Below are 15,832 nucleotides of genomic sequence, written 5' to 3'. Positions count from 1 at the left end.
ACTAAGCCAAGTTTCAGGCTTACCCCGGGTTGGTTCTCACACATATCCCAGTCCTAGCAGCTCTAGTTCAAAATCTCCTCAGAAGCCTAGTCCACAGTCGCCAGCGGGAACGGCACTAGATGAGATTCGGGTAAACCGGAACTCCCAAACTGCACAGCAGACACCTGATCTTTGCAGAACAGCCAACTTGTCGGCATGGCCTGGCGTTCTTGGATCTTCTTCCGGGTCATACCCCAACATAAAATCATCCGCCATGCTTCTCCTTCTTAGAACCCATTGGCTCCGTCTTTGAGGAAGTGGAAGGTTTTAGGGCATTGATTGGTGTCTGCCATTGTGACGCGATTAGTTACAAACAAGGCGTGCCTGGTCGCCATGGCAACGCCCTGTGAGCAGCTCCGATAGGTCGAAGTCTCAATCCCGTCTTCCGTCCCATGGAGAGTGGTTGTGTCTTAGGGGCGCGGCGGTGGAGGCGCTAGGCTTGGGATTCCCGAGCTGACGTGGCTTAGGTCGAGCGGGGGGCGGCCGGCGTTGCTGGTCGCCACTACCTGCAGGTGAGTGGGGTCAGCAGGCTCCGCGGGGAGCTCCGCAACGGCCCTGCCGGGGCCGCTGACCAAGGGGACACCGGGCAGCGGCGCTCAGCCGGCCGCCCCGCCCCTCGGGTCCCCGCCGCCTTCACCTGCCCAGCCTAGGTGGTCGCCCGGTGTCCGTCGCCGTACGCGGCCCGGAAGCACAGACACCCAGGCGGCCGGCAGGGCCTCGGGGGAGCCCCGGAGGCGCGGGAGCTGGCCTGTCCTGCGTGCACGGCCCGGTGTCCCAGCGGCCTGTGGAAGCCAGCCTGGGCACGCAGCCGAGGACGCGGGGAGGGAGCTCGCCCCAGCCCTGAGCTGCGGCCCTGAACAAACTTTATGCCCCGCGGGGGTGGCGGGGCTCAAGCCAGGCAAATGGCATCGCTGTTTCGGCAGTCGGTGGCCCACCGTGATCCTACTAATGCTAATGGGCTGGGAAGGTGAGGAGGGAGAGTTGACCCAGGAGTGAGAGGTGTTCACAGGAAGGGAAACCTCGAAGGGAGTTCTGGAGGAGAAAAACCTCGGTTTGTCTGTGTGGGGGTGTGTTCGTTGGTGCGTCGCAGGAATGCGAACAGGAGGGTGAGTCCCTAGGCGATTGGAGAAAATATTTGCTTGGTTTATTTAAAGCGCTGCAGTTGGTCTGTGAAGACAGGACCGTTTTGAGAGTGGGACAGATATTTAAAATCATGGATAATAAACACGTTGACTTTCGGAGATAGTTGGAAGCTCTCCAGGCGGTTAAAGGACGACTTTCCAGATTTCAGCAAGATGACAGTGAAAGATAACAGTGTGGAATCCTTTTTAGAAACATAGTTAAGGTTTGAATGGTCGGAATGGCTCCAGAAATGTTCTGTTAGAACAAATGAGACGATTTGGAATAGGCATGGGGAAAAAATGGAAGATAACTCAAAAGTTGCAGGGATAAAAGTATACCCAAGTGGTAGAGTTCTTGCCTCCAGGAGGCCCTGGCTTGAAGTGGTGTGTATTTATTACACGTTTTTACTTCCTTGATCCTGGAAAGACCGTTTGATGCTTCCTCCTTCGCTCCAGTTACATTTGACTACATTAGTAGTTCCTGAACAATTTTAGTTGCATATGCTATAGGTAAAACATTTTAAGCCTATTCTAAGTATATTTGTTTTATGTTTATTAAGTATATCATGTTTATTTTGAAGTGTGCAAATACTTCTATAAATACACCACAAGTGTTTATAAAAAGACAAAATACAAATTAAAATAATTCAATGAAAAATAAAAAATCTCGCCCATCGCAACAGAATTTGAAGATCACATAGAAGGTGCTTCTTTGGTTTCTCAAGATGACTGTGGGCATTTCTGAGGATTCCCACGCTTTTAGGGAGGGTGATTTTCATTCTATAATATTGCCCTTCCTAAAAATAATCATCTTTAGGTTTTTGTCATTAACTTTTTGATTGACTTTTTAAGTTCACCTCTCTCTCCCTGATATCCCCACCCATTTTGAATAAAGAGATGTTGATACTACCCTAATTTATAAAATATATCAAACTTCTCTTGGTTGCCTAGTAGGAATGAGTTATTTGTGACACATCTCACCACTGATTATTACATACCATCTGATATTACCAATCCTGTGTAAAGCAGACTGGGCTGCCGAAAGCCCCTCCCCCTTTCAGGGTGGGGAATCAAACGCAGAACCTTGCGGGGAGGGCATCAAACCCAGAGCCTTTATGCAGCCTAGCAACCACTCTGTTACTAATGTACATCCCCAGCCTTGTAACATTCTTTCTCATTTTAGCTATTTTAGAATCAACTATATGTGCTTTTGATAAAAGGAAATTTGAAACTAAAGGGTATAATAATTCTGTCTCCTTACCTCTGTCTCCATTCCCCACTCCAGAAATCAGCAAAGTAAATAATTTGCCCCAAAGAGACATTCTGACTGCTAAAACACATATATAATACACACTTGCCGTCATGTGAGTCATAATACATCTTTTTGCCACTTAATATTATACAGCATTTCTGATTTTAACGTCTGAAATGTGAAGGGGTCAAAAATAAAGTCGGTGAGTATTCATATGCTAACAGTAGAAAATTCAATGCCGTGAAACTTCATGCACAAATTATTAAAAATACTATACAAAATTGCCTTCAGCCTGTGTGTGTTAAATATATAGAGACTATAAATTATTTTTTTGGTTTAAACTTGAGTCCTGTTCCCAGGATGGCTCTTTATATATGTACAAATATTCCAGAATCCAAAATCTGAAACCAAGAACTTTGACACAGCAATTCGATCTGTATAAAAAGCATTTTCAGTAAACATCAGAAAACACAGTACCTACTCGTTCAGGCAGCTATACAGCATTCCCTTGTAGAAATACAAAAAAATTCAGTTAGCAATCCTCCCTGGATGGGCATTTAGGTTGTTTCCAGTCAAACACTGCTATGGTTATTTAAGGTCTCATTAATGTGAATCGTTAGTTTGGCTTATGCACTTACTCCTCAGAAAAAGGTTGCCTACATTCCTGTTAACATGGTGCCCTCACAGGCATCCCTGTTTGCATCTGGATGAAGAATGTAGGTCCAGAAAGGTACTCAGAAAACGGGATGCCTTTGTGTGTCTCCACCAACCAAGAAGCTTGCAGAGTTGTGTTACCGGACAAGTTACTTAAATTCTCTGTGTCTGTTTACTCATCTTAAACTTAGGGCTATTGGTAGTACCTCTTTTTGATCATTTTCTGGATAAAATTAATTAAACAATGAGGATAAATAGGTCTGTAAGGGCCAGAGCATTGCCTGTGTCTGTATGCTGTAGTTACCATTTATTTCTAAGTTAATAAAAATCAGGTTTTGTATTATGAAGTGACATTTTCACTCTTCTACCTGTAAAGGAATAACCTAATATCGAATATGACTTTTCTAGCTATAGTAGCACACTGTCCTATTAGTTCTTCAAGTTGGTTTAGGATCGCTTGTCACTGGCATAGACAAGGTAAGGTGACTTAGGAGTACAGTGTGATGAAGTGGCTGCGGGCTGAACCAGAGAGTTGTTAATAGCTCCAGATTGTGCTTTTTCAGCCATGCCATCCCCTTCCCATCAACCTCTGGGACTGTTTTTAGTCAGTCCATCTTTTAATGATAATGTGCAAAGTATTTAAGGTATAGTGCTTCAGATGGGTGTGTACACACATGCTGCCTCCTCACATGTACAGTATTTTTACTTTTTCTGAAGAAATTATGGCTTCAAAACAGTAGAGGAGTCCTGTGACTGAGAGTCCAGTACTTTTCTCATTGATCCAGAAAGTAGTACTAGCACAGTCCAAGCTGCTTAGAGAAGTAATGTGGGTGGAACTAGCAGGTCTGCAGATGGAGCTGGGGATTGGCTGGGGAATCTGAACTGAAAGTCATGGAAAGCAGCCAACTAGCTAAGTGTATATATAGGTCAGGGTGTGTGACAAAGCCTGCCTTTAAATCTGGGAACTCTCTTCTGAATATGCTAATTACCCTGAGTTGATTACCACCCACTGAATACCTGAATCTCAACATCATACACCTTATGGACTATACAGTTATATATCAATAAAAATAAGAACAAAAGCTTCCTTATGGATGTCTCTAAACATAATTGTTTAATAATTTCTGTTAACTTTTCCTTAAGAAAACACTTCTTGTCGGACATTGGTTGCACACGCCTTTAATCCCAGCGCTCGGGAGGAAGAGGCCAGCTTGGTCGACAGAGCGAGTTACAGGACAGCATCCAAAACAATACAGAGAAACCCTGTCTTGGAAAAAAAAAAAAAAAAAAAAAAAAAAGAAAACACTTCTCAGGAATTGGAAAACAAAACACACAAAGCCACACTATAAAATATATATAGTTTCATAAATGACTATAGCAAATATAACTTGCTGACCATTCTAGAAGCCCTACCATGTGGCCTATCCCATTAATAGCCCTCTCTTCCTTTCTAAAATAATCACTTCCTTGTGATTTCCTTATAGTTTTATTATCCACTTGGGAATCTTTCCCTTTTCACACTTAATACATCTCCCATCTTTTCCTTACAATTATCTATGAGAAACAGTTCCTGTATGGCCTGTGGAGTTGGACACTGTATAGGAAGTAATGTTGGTTAGGTAGTTCCGAGTGTTCCTCTGTCCTTTCCATTCTCTGCAGATGGTAGCAGGATGGGCGGCTTAAGTTTCCATCCTTTGGCAAGACTAGAGGAGGTGGTTGTGTTCTTTCATAGGATGTTTATAATGTCTGGACTTCGCCTTTTTTTTTATTATTACTGTTGACTGCTCATTATCTAGATATCTTTATCACAGCTTGAAAAATGTTAGAAGACTTTTCTGAATAATCTTGTGGGGTTGTGGGGAGGTGGTGCACCTGGCAAGAGCTCAACCCTGGATGCCCTCAGGAGCCCTCCACCCTTGTTTTATTGAGACAGAGTCTCTCACTAGGTCTGCTCATAAGGGAAATGAGGTTGGTTTTCCAATGAGTCTCAGAGTTGTCGTGCCTCCACCTTCTCGGTACTAGGATTACAAATGTGCTGCCAGACCGACAGTTTGTGTGTCATTCCCTCATCTACTGTGTGCATCTAGCAGATAAAGTTGAAGGGAAAGGCCAGATAAATCCTTATATTTATCTGCTTTCCACAGCCATTGGTTCAGATGAGATAACCAGCTGATTATTATGTAGTCTTGGATTTAAATTTATTTATAGGTCTCCGGTCAATAGCAATTTCATTTTTCTTATGTAAATGCAGGCCTTCTGTTTAGCCAATGAGGACTTGATCGGGGTCCTCTTGACTTGATTTTAGTTGTCTCTGGTAGCTTGCAGATTAAGGTGCCTCCCTTGTGAATGTATCTCCTGCTTTAGAGAACTGGAGTGTGACAAAACACCTAACCAAAAAAAAAAAAAGTCAAAGAGGGGTGTATTTTAACTCAGATTGAGGATGAGGAAAGCATGATGGAGGGGCATGAGGCATCCGTGGTCAGGAAACAGGAAGAGAAGAATGCTGGTCCTCAGTTTTTCTTTCTTTCTTTTTATTCATCTTAAGACCCAACCATGGATTGGCACCACTCATATTCAGGGTAGATTGTACGGCTTCCAGACCTTTCTGGAAATACCCTCATAGACACAGCCAGAGGTATTTCAGTTTCTCCTTTCTCCTCTCCTAATGTATGCCAGGTCAGTAGTGATGGTGCATTCTCATCGCTGATGTCAGTTGAAAAACACATTCTCATGCTTCATAGTCTTTATTGATCTTTTCTGAGAACTGCCTTTGTTTTATGGGTTTTTGATTTTCTATTTACTCATTTCTGCTCTAGGCTTTATTTCCTTTTTCTGCTTATGTTGCCTTTTTCTAATTTCTTGCAAAACAAGCACAGGACACTGATTTCAGTCATTTACTAATATAAATATTTATGCTCCATTTTGAACAATGATTCTTTCACTGATATCACATAGTTTCTCAAGAACACTGAATGAAAGAATAGGATTCAGGGAACACATGAGAAGGGAAGTTTTGTTGAGACTTGGGGGTTTAATCGGGAATCAGAAAAAGATAAATCTGGGAGGAGGAAAACTTAAGATTTTTGTTTATCGATGAAAAGGTGGGCATTAAGGCGTCCTTTAAGACATTCCTGACAATTACATCCTTGTAGTTAAGGATCGGGCTCTGGAATTTTATTTTCAAATTGATCCTAGCGATGGTGCTTACATTATGGCACCTGAGCAGGAAAGGGCGTGGCTACACCGTACACGCTCCTGGCTCCACGCTGCATCCAGTGTGAAACACCACAGTGTCATTATTTCACATAGATGATATAGATACTAATGTCTAGCGGCACCTGTCTGCTTTACTCATGCTTTCGCAGCCTGTATCTGTTTTTACTGATTGTCGCATTTTCTTTTTCTCTCTCACCCATAGAGATGCTGAGCCGATTATCAGGATTAGCAAATATTGTTATACAGGAATTATCAGGAAATAACTATGGCCAGAGCTTGACAGCTCTCTTAGAAGCTGTGAGTAACTATGTCTAGATCCAAATTGATGAGACTTCCATTCTGTGCTCTGAGGAAGATACCTTAAGCTGGAGGGATGTGGGCAGCCTCCCTTGTGCAAAGTAGAAGTGCAATTAAAAAAAAAAACGTTTTCAGCTCTGCAAACGATCATCTGCTGAGGGTTGCCATCCTGAGAGCTGTGGGGACGGAAACCCAGTCTAGATGAGGGTGGAAAGACGAGTCCTGTGTAGGACCATGTTGTCTTAGGTCATTGTCACCATCTTCCTCCTCCCACTCCTCCTCCCATTCCTCCTCCTTGGGGACATAACTCCTGTTCCATGGGAAAGATGTAAAGAGTAAACGGTGTGGGGGGGAGGGGACGGGACATTACTGGAGCACCACTTTTGTTTGAAAACATGTTTATTTCTATAAATTTGCCCTTTCTTATAGTTTGCATTGTATTTTTTCAATCCCTAAGGATTCAAAAGCAGTCCAGTAGCTTTTGGAAAGACAAGCAGAAAGTTTGTTTTTCTTTTATCTATTTTATTTTGTTTGGGACAGGGTCTCGTGTGTCCTAGGCTGGCCTCTGACTTGCTAGCTAGCTAGCCAGAGATGACCTTGGACTCCTGATCTTTCAGGCTCTGCCTTCTGGGAGTTGGGATCACAGTTGTGTGCTGCCATGCCTGGTTGATGCAGTGCTGGGAATTGGAGTCAGGCCGTAGTGTACACGAGGTATTCTCTCTACCAGCAGAGCCACATCTCTAGCCCTCAGCTCATGTCTAATTTTAAATTGTGGATTTCTCCACTTAATAGTATATAACCCTTGCCTCCCTTTATTTTGCTCTTTGATAAAAGTACTGATAATAATACTTTAAGTTATGAGGCTGGAGAGATGGCTCAGTGGTTAAGAGCTGGCTGCTCTTCCAGAGGACCTGAGTTCAATTCCCAGCAACCACGTGGTGGCTCACAGCCATTTATAATGAGATCTGCTGCCCTCTTCTGGTGTGTAGGTGTACATGCTTTAAGTTAGAGGAAATACTTGGTATATTGTAATGGCGAGGATAACTGCTGAGGGGTTAGTTAGGGCTCAGTTTCAAAAGAAATGAGTTGGGCAAAGGTTGAGGTAAGAATGTGGAAGTTCCTGGGGGTCATTATTGCCTTTTCCCTGTGCATTATTTTTATTTTTTTATTTTTATTTATTCATTTTTTTGTCTAAATCCCAGGACTCTGGCATGGAATTGGATAATAGCATACAAGAGGATATTCTAGCACGACTGGCTGATGCAGAGAAGTTAGTGACGGAGTTAAAAGACGTCATTAAACAGAAGGATGTTCAACTCCAGCAGAAGGATGAAGTTCTGCAGGTACTGTTGAGTCACTTGCTGAGCCGTTGATAAAGACAGGTCATTCGCTCAGAGTGTCCTAAGTACTGTAGTGTGCTGCCTGCCGCAGACGAGTGGTGTGCCAGGTGAACACTGAGCTCTTGTTTATTGTCTTCGTTGTTCTGTGGCAGGAGGAACGGAAAACTGCTGACAGCAAAATTAAAAAAATAAAACTTCATGCAAAAGCCAAGCTCACTGCTTTGAACAAACACATGGAAGAAATGAAGGCGCAAGCAGTGGCTGCTTCGCCTACGGAACACCAAGCAGAGGAGCAGCTTTCCAAGGTATGAGGCCTGCATAGACCCTGGCTGTCCCCTGAGGCAGGAGCCCTGTTAGGGCAGATCTTCCACCGAGCCTGTGGCTTGCTTGGGCTGAAGGCCACACGGGGGGAGCAAAGGCAAACAGAAATGTGGACTTGAGTTGGCAGTGAGAAGTTTAAAGGACTGACAGGAAGAAATAAGCCCTGAAGTGAGACAGTGAGGAGAACCATATACTTTGTGGATGAGTTTGATTATTGGTTAGAACATTAAAAATTATGATCTCTAAGATTTTTTCCCCTGCTCTGAAATCATTTTATTCCTTAACTAATATAGAATATTCTCTGCTTCTGTAAGTGAATACTGGTTCATTAATGTTTCATGAAGTATGAGCTGAGTTGCCTGGCTCACCTGGTCTTCCTGTAAGGAGGCTCGCAGGGCTTATGGCTGCCAACACAAAGCAGTGTCTAGTCGGGATGCAGAGGGACTAAAGAAGCCTGTCTTTAGAAGAATATGGTACAGTCCCATTGTACATTCTCCTCAGCTTTCTGTTCAGAACCACGTTCAGATATCTGTTTAGAGCACAACGAACATGAGGTTTTTGGAGTGTTTGTGTCACGGCACACTGTGGTTACAAGTCAGCCTAGACTTCACTCTACTCCCTGTGTTGTTATTCTCAGAAATATTAGTTCTGAGGAGAGTTTTTTCATGTTCTGAGCCACCCCCTGAGGGCACTCGTTAACTCCCAGGGTCCTGCTTATCTTTGCCTGTCAGAGACATGGCCTTTCCTTGTTTGCACTGGGGAGATGGCCCAGTAGAAGAGCACCTATGCAGTGTGTGTAAGGTCCTAGGTTTAGTCCCTCGTGCAGCAGGTGCGTGAGAAGGAGGAGAATAGAATAGGATGGTTTAACATCTCAAAGTTGATTTTAAAAGCAATGAATTTCTTTGTTTGAAATATTTTCCTCCTCTATGGTTTCTATGGCAACTCCCTTCCCCTGGCTGTGGTGGCAGGCACTAACCTTTTTCTTTCCATGTTTATTCTTTCAAACTTCCCTTGAGTCATGTTGTTAGTTTTTTTTTTATCCATTTTATACTCTACATTTCACTCTAGCGTACTACTTAGCCCTCCGGCCTTAAATGTGTCAGCATCTTATGTCCTCATTTAGTTTCCCTGTTAAATAAATGATGTTCAGCAGACACAGTGCACTCCAGTTGTCAGTCACAGCAGCCCTTTAGCCATAGTGTGCTTAGTGCAGTATGCGTGCTGGGGGTGGGGATCCACAGAGAGAGAGAAAGGTATCAGATCCCTTGAAGCTGAGTAACAGCTGTTTGTGCGTTAGGGTAGGATCCAAACCCTAACCCTCATGGTTGTATAGCAAGCTCTCTTAAATTGAGTTATCTTCCCATCTCAACACTCATTGCTTTTTGTTAGGTTCTTGCTCCTGTACTTGTTGATTGGTTTTGTTGTTGATAGGGTTTCTCTGTGTAGTTCTGGCTGTTCTGGGACTCTAGACAAGGCTGGTTTCTAACTCAGAGGAATTCCCCTGCTTCTTGCTCCTGAGTGTTTATGTCAATTTAATGAAATGGTACTCTAAAGGGAAAATAGTGTAAAAGATAAAATATATATTAATTATAACTTTTAAGTAGGTGTCTTTAATCTATTACATTTTTCAGCATGATAAGAATTCCACAGAAGAAGTGATGAAAGTAGAAGAGATAAAACATGAACTTCAGGAAAAGGAGAAATTAATTAGCAATTTGCAAGCCCAGCTTCACCAGGCACAGGCAGAACAAGCCTTGAAGTTGGATGAGTTGCCTCATTATTATTAGCTTAACAAATCACTGACAGCCAATGGATATACATGACTAATGCCTCTTTCTAGACAATTGGTAGCTATCCCCCATCAGTCAGCCCTTCCCTCTCGTCCTTACTTCCAAGTCTAGTCATTTTAGGAGGGTTTACATTAGTGAGTGGCATTCTCTGTTGGTATTTGCACATTCTCAGTATATTATTTCCACATATGAGTCACATGTTGTCAGAAACTCTTTGGAAGTACATGAAATACAGTGTTTGATCAGCTCCATTGCTTTCATTTCCTTCCTTGCAGACTTCTGTTTCTCTTAACCTTTATTTTTATTTATATATATATTTATTAATTTTTGTTTAATTTTTTTAGATCTATCCTTTTTTTCTTATTTAACTCAAGGCATTCTGTTTTGTGTTATCTTTTCTCATCTGAAATGACTTTTCATTTATATCAACTTTATGAATTTTATTACTTTTTTAACTTTTCTAATTCTAATTTTCCTTTCACGTCCTGTACACTTTTCCTAAGCATGTTGTTCTGCTACTTATTCTTCCTGATTTCTGTTGTTGTTGTTGAGACACACTCCCACATTGTAGCCCAGTTTTCCTGTGAACTTGTAGCAGGCCTCTTGTCTCAGTCTCCGGAGTGCTGAAAGTACAGGCATGAGCCACGATGTTTGGCTTTTTAATGAAATGTGTTCATTCTGTTTCATGTATGAATGTAGTCAACTCACTTTTCCATCAATGGGTAAATATGTAAACAAACTGGAATCTCTATACAGTGAAATACTAGCTAGAAATAAAATAGGAATTATGCATCATTAGTCTGCCTTCATTTTGAACCTCAAAACATATGAATACTTTTGAATTAGAAAAATTAACTTTAGGTTGATTCTCTAGTTGTCTTGATATCAACTCTTACTCATGCTGTCTGCATTAACTTTTTTGTGTGTTAAAGTGAAAATTAGAAGGAATATGGCAGGTATTCAAGAATCAAGGAAGTAAAAATTCCAGCCCCTTTGCTGAAGTAAATATTTTCCCCCTCCAGTTGCATAAAAGTTCTGCAGAGATGGAGGAGTTCATCCTGATGAAGCAGCAGCTTCAAGAAAAGGAAGAACTCATTAACACTCTGCAAACCCAGCTCAGCCAGACACAGGCAGAGCAAGCAGCACAGGTAAGATGATGTTGGTGTCCCCATTAGGATAAAGTCCACAGCAAAAAGTCATTCAAAGTGAATCAACTTGTGGACATCAACTGTATGCACTGGTCAATACACACCACCTTAGCAAAATCTCACTTGAGAGGCTACAGAGATGGTGTTAAGAGCACTGCTCTTGTAGGTGACCCAAGCTAGGTTCCCAGCACCAGCATCAGGTGGCTCATAACCACCTGTAATTTCAGTTCCGGATGCCTTTTGGCCTCAACAGGTACCTGCATACATATGATGCCAATAAACTCATTCAGGCACATACACATACATATAAACTTAAAAACCATGTTTCAAAAAATCTCATCTGATATAACAGAGAAAAAGTCACATAGTCAGACAAAAGAATTGTATATAATGAAAAAAATTTATAATTCAGCCTTAAATTTCAGTTAAATAATTTAAAATGAAATACTTATTTTGGAGGCATCATATTTTTGTAATTTAAACTAGAATCAAGCTTGTTTTGCATGTCAATCCCAGTTTCCTCTTCTTCCCCACCTTCCCTGCCACATACTGGCCTCCTAACCCATCCCCGTTCTGCTCCCCAGGGAGGGTGAGGCCTTCCATGGGGGATCTTCAGTGTCTATCATATCATTTGGAGCAGGGCCTGTACCCTCCCCTGTGTGTCTAGGCTGAGAGAGTATCCCTCTATGGGGAGTGGGCTCCCAAAGTCCATTCGTATACTAGGGATAAATAATGATCCACTACCAGAGGCCCCATAGACTTCCCAGCCCTCCTAACTGACACCCATGTTCAGAGGTCCTGGGTCAGTTCTATGCTGGTTTCCCAGCTATCAGTCGAGGTCCATGAGCTCCACCTTGTTCAGGTCAGCTGTTTCTGTAGGTTCCTCCAGCCTGGTCTTGACCCCTCTGCTCATCACTCCTCCCTCTCTGCAACTGGATTCCAGAGTTTAACTCAGTGTTTAGCTGTGGGTATCTGCTTCTACTTCCATCAGCTACTGGATGAAGGTTCTAGGATGGTACATACGGCAGATATCAATCTCATTATCAGAGAAGAGCATTTAAGGTAGCCTCTCCACTATTGCTTCTATTGTTAGCTGGGTCATCCTTGTAGATCTCTGGACATTGCCCTATGACAGATTTCTCTTTAAACCTATAATGGCGCCCTCTTTTTTGGTATCCCTCTTCTTGCTCTCCTCTATTCTTCCCCTGACTCGATCTTCCTGCTCTCTCATGTCTTCCTCTCCCCTTCTCTTTCTCCTAACTTCCTTTCCCTTCCCTCCCCCACACCCATGCTCCCAATAAGTTCAGGAGATCTTGTCCCTTTCGCCTTCTCCGGGGGACCCTGTATGTCTCTCATAGGGTACTCCTTGTTTCCTAGCTTCTCTGGTTGTGGATTTTAGGCTGGTTCTACGTTGCTCTATGTCTAAAATCCATATATGAGTGAGTACATACCATGTTTGTCTTTCGTGACTGGGTTACCTACCTCAGGATGATTTCTTCCACCCATTTGCCTGTGAATTTCATGATTCCATTTTTTTTCAACTTAGTAGTACTTCCTTGTGTAGACATACCACATTTTCTTCATCCATTTTTCAGTGGAGGGACATCTAGACTGCTTCCAGGTTCTGGCTAATACAAATAATGCTATGAACATGGCTGAACAGATATCCTTGTTTTATGAATATGCCTAAGAGTGGAATTGCTGGATCTTGTAGTAGACTGATTCCCATTTTCCTGAAGATGGACTTATCACATTTTAAGACTTTTGTAGCTTAATGTGTTTAGTTGATAAGACTATGCAGCATATGCATAGTGGGCCCCCTGCTATGTGTTAAAGTGGAAATTAGAAGGAATATGGAGGTATTCAAGACAAATGAGAGTCAAAGAAGTAAAAATGCCAGCCCCTTTGCTGAAGTAAATATTTTGCCCCTCCAGTTGGATAAGAGTTCTGCAGAGATGGAGGAGTTCATCCTGATGAAGCAGCAGCTTCAAGAAAAGGAAGAACTCATTAACACTCTGCAAACCCAGCTCAGCCAGACACAGGCAGAGCAAGCAGCACAGGTAAGATGATGTTGGTGTCCCCATTAGGATAAAGTCCACAGCAAAAAGTCATTCAAAGTGAATCAACTTGTGGACATCAACTGTATGCACTGGTCAATACACACCACCTTAGCAAAATCTCACTTGAGAGGCTACAGAGGTGACTTGGTGTTAAGAGCACTGCTCTTGTAGGTGACCCAAGCTAGGTTCCCAGCACCAGCATCAGGTGGCTCATAACCACCTGTAACTTCAGTTCCGGATGCCTTTTGGCCTCAACAGGTACCTGCATACATATGATGCCAATAAACTCATTCAGGCACATCACACATACATATAAACTTAAAAACCATGTTTCAAAAAGAAAATCTCATCTGATATAACAGAGAAAAAGTCACATAGTCAGACAAAAGAATTGTATATAATGAAAAATAATTCATAATTCAGCCTTAAATTTCAGTTAAATAATATTAAAATGAAATACTTATTTTGGAGGCATCATATTTTTGTAATTTAAACTAGAATCAAGCTTGTTTTGCATGTCAATCCCAGTTTCCTCTTCTTCCCCACCTTCCCTGCCACATACTGGCCTCCTAACCCATCCCCGTTCTGCTCCCCAGGGAGGGTGAGGCCTTCCATGGGGGATCTTCAGTAGTCTATCATATCATTTGGAGCAGGGCCTGTACCCTCCCCTGTGTGTCTAGGCTGAGAGAGTATCCCTCTATGGGGAGTGGGCTCCCAAAGTCCATTCGTATACTAGGGATAAATAATGATCCACTACCAGAGGCCCCATAGACTTCCCAGCCCTCCTAACTGACACCCATGTTCAGAGGTCCTGGGTCAGTTCTATGCTGGTTTCCCAGCTATCAGTCGAGGTCCATGAGCTCCACCTTGTTCAGGTCAGCTGTTTCTGTAGGTTCCTCCAGCCTGGTCTTGACCCCTCTGCTCATCACTCCTCCCTCTCTGCAACTGGATTCCAGAGTTTAACTCAGTGTTTAGCTGTGGGTATCTGCTTCTACTTCCATCAGCTACTGGATGAAGGTTCTAGGATGGTACATACGGCAGATATCAATCTCATTATCAGAGAAGAGCATTTAAGGTAGCCTCTCCACTATTGCTTCTATTGTTAGCTGGGTCATCCTTGTAGATCTCTGGACATTGCCCTATGACAGATTTCTCTTTAAACCTATAATGGCGCCCTCTTTTTTGGTATCCCTCTTCTTGCTCTCCTCTATTCTTCCCCTGACTCGATCTTCCTGCTCTCTCATGTCTTCCTCTCCCCTTCTCTTTCTCCTAACTTCCTTTCCCTTCCCTGCCCCCCACCCATGCTCCCAATAAGTTCAGGAGATCTTGTCCCTTTCGCCTTCTCCGGGGGACCCTGTATGTCTCTCATAGGGTACTCCTTGTTTCCTAGCTTCTCTGGTTGTGGATTTTAGGCTGGTTCTACGTTGCTCTATGTCTAAAATCCATATATGAGTGAGTACATACCATGTTTGTCTTTCGTGACTGGGTTACCTACCTCAGGATGATTTCTTCCACCCATTTGCCTGTGAATTTCATGATTCCATTTTTTTTCAACTTAGTAGTACTTCCTTGTGTAGACATACCACATTTTCTTCATCCATTTTTCAGTGGAGGGGCATCTAGACTGCTTCCAGGTTCTGGCTAATACAAATAATGCTATGAACATGGCTGAACAGATATCCTTGTTTTATGAATATGCCTAAGAGTGGAATTGCTGGATCTTGTAGTAGACTGATTCCCATTTTCCTGAAGATGGACTTATCACATTTTAAGACTTTTGTAGCTTAATGTGTTTAGTTGATAAAACTATGCAGCATATGCATAGTGGGCCCCCTGCTATGTGTTAAAGTGGAAATTAGAAGGAATATGGAGGTATTCAAGACAAATGAGAGTCAAAGAAGTAAAAATGCCAGCCCCTTTGCTGAAGTAAATATTTTGCCCCTCCAGTTGGATAAGAGTTCTGCAGAGATGGAGGAGTTCATCCTGATGAAGCAGCAGCTTCAAGAAAAGGAAGAACTCATTAACACTCTGCAAACCCAGCTCAGCCAGACACAGGCAGAGCAAGCAGCACAGGTAAGATGATGTTGGTGTCCCCATTAGGATAAAGTCCACAGCAAAAGGTCATTCAAAGTGAATCAACTTGTGGACATCAACTGTATGCACTGGTCAATACACACCACCTTAGCAAAATCTCACTTGAGAGGCTACAGAGATGGTGTTAAGAGCACTGCTCTTGTAGGTGACCCAAGCTAGGTTCCCAGCACCAGCATCAGGTGGCTCATAACCACCTGTAATTTCAGTTCCGGATGCCTTTTGGCCTCAACAGGTACCTGCATACATATGATGCCAATAAACTCATTCAGGCACATACACATACATATAAACTTAAAAACCATGTTTCAAAAAATCTCATCTGATATAACAGAGAAAAAGTCACATAGTCAGACAAAAGAATTGTATATAATGAAAAAAATTTATAATTCAGCCTTAAATTTCAGTTAAATAATTTAAAATGAAATACTTATTTTGGAGGCATCATATTTTTGTAATTTAAACTAGAATCAAGCTTGTTTTGCATGTCAATCCCAGTTTCC

At 42.5% G+C, this 15,832-nt stretch overlaps 1 protein-coding gene across 5 annotated transcripts in view; it reads left to right on the top strand.

Annotated features, from left to right (window-relative positions):
* The first annotated feature begins 409 nt into the window (after positions 1–409).
* Golgb1 (golgin B1) overlaps positions 410–15,832 on the top strand; it is a 65,869-nt gene continuing 50,446 nt past the window's right edge. For 4 of the 5 annotated variants that reach the window (XM_040750838.1, XM_040750837.1, XM_040750836.1 and 1 more), the window contains exons 1-6: positions 415–551; positions 7,782–7,922; positions 8,072–8,224; positions 11,053–11,178; positions 13,113–13,238; positions 15,186–15,311. In XM_040750838.1, coding sequence (XP_040606772.1) covers positions 7,791–7,922; positions 8,072–8,224; positions 11,053–11,178; positions 13,113–13,238; positions 15,186–15,311 — 663 coding nt within the window. In that variant the 5' untranslated portion in view covers positions 415–551; positions 7,782–7,790. Of the gene's footprint in view, positions 552–7,781; positions 7,923–8,071; positions 8,225–11,052; positions 11,179–13,112; positions 13,239–15,185; positions 15,312–15,832 lie in introns of all 5 variants that reach the window. The other variant, XM_040750839.1, reaches the window with a different exon arrangement.

The sequence above is a fragment of the Mesocricetus auratus genome, unplaced genomic scaffold (assembly GCF_017639785.1).
Source record: "Mesocricetus auratus isolate SY011 unplaced genomic scaffold, BCM_Maur_2.0 Super-Scaffold_100008, whole genome shotgun sequence".
Lineage (NCBI taxonomy): Eukaryota > Metazoa > Chordata > Mammalia > Rodentia > Cricetidae > Mesocricetus > Mesocricetus auratus.
The sequence above is the reverse complement of the archived record's forward strand: the minus strand, read 5'-3'. Positions and strand labels throughout refer to the sequence as shown.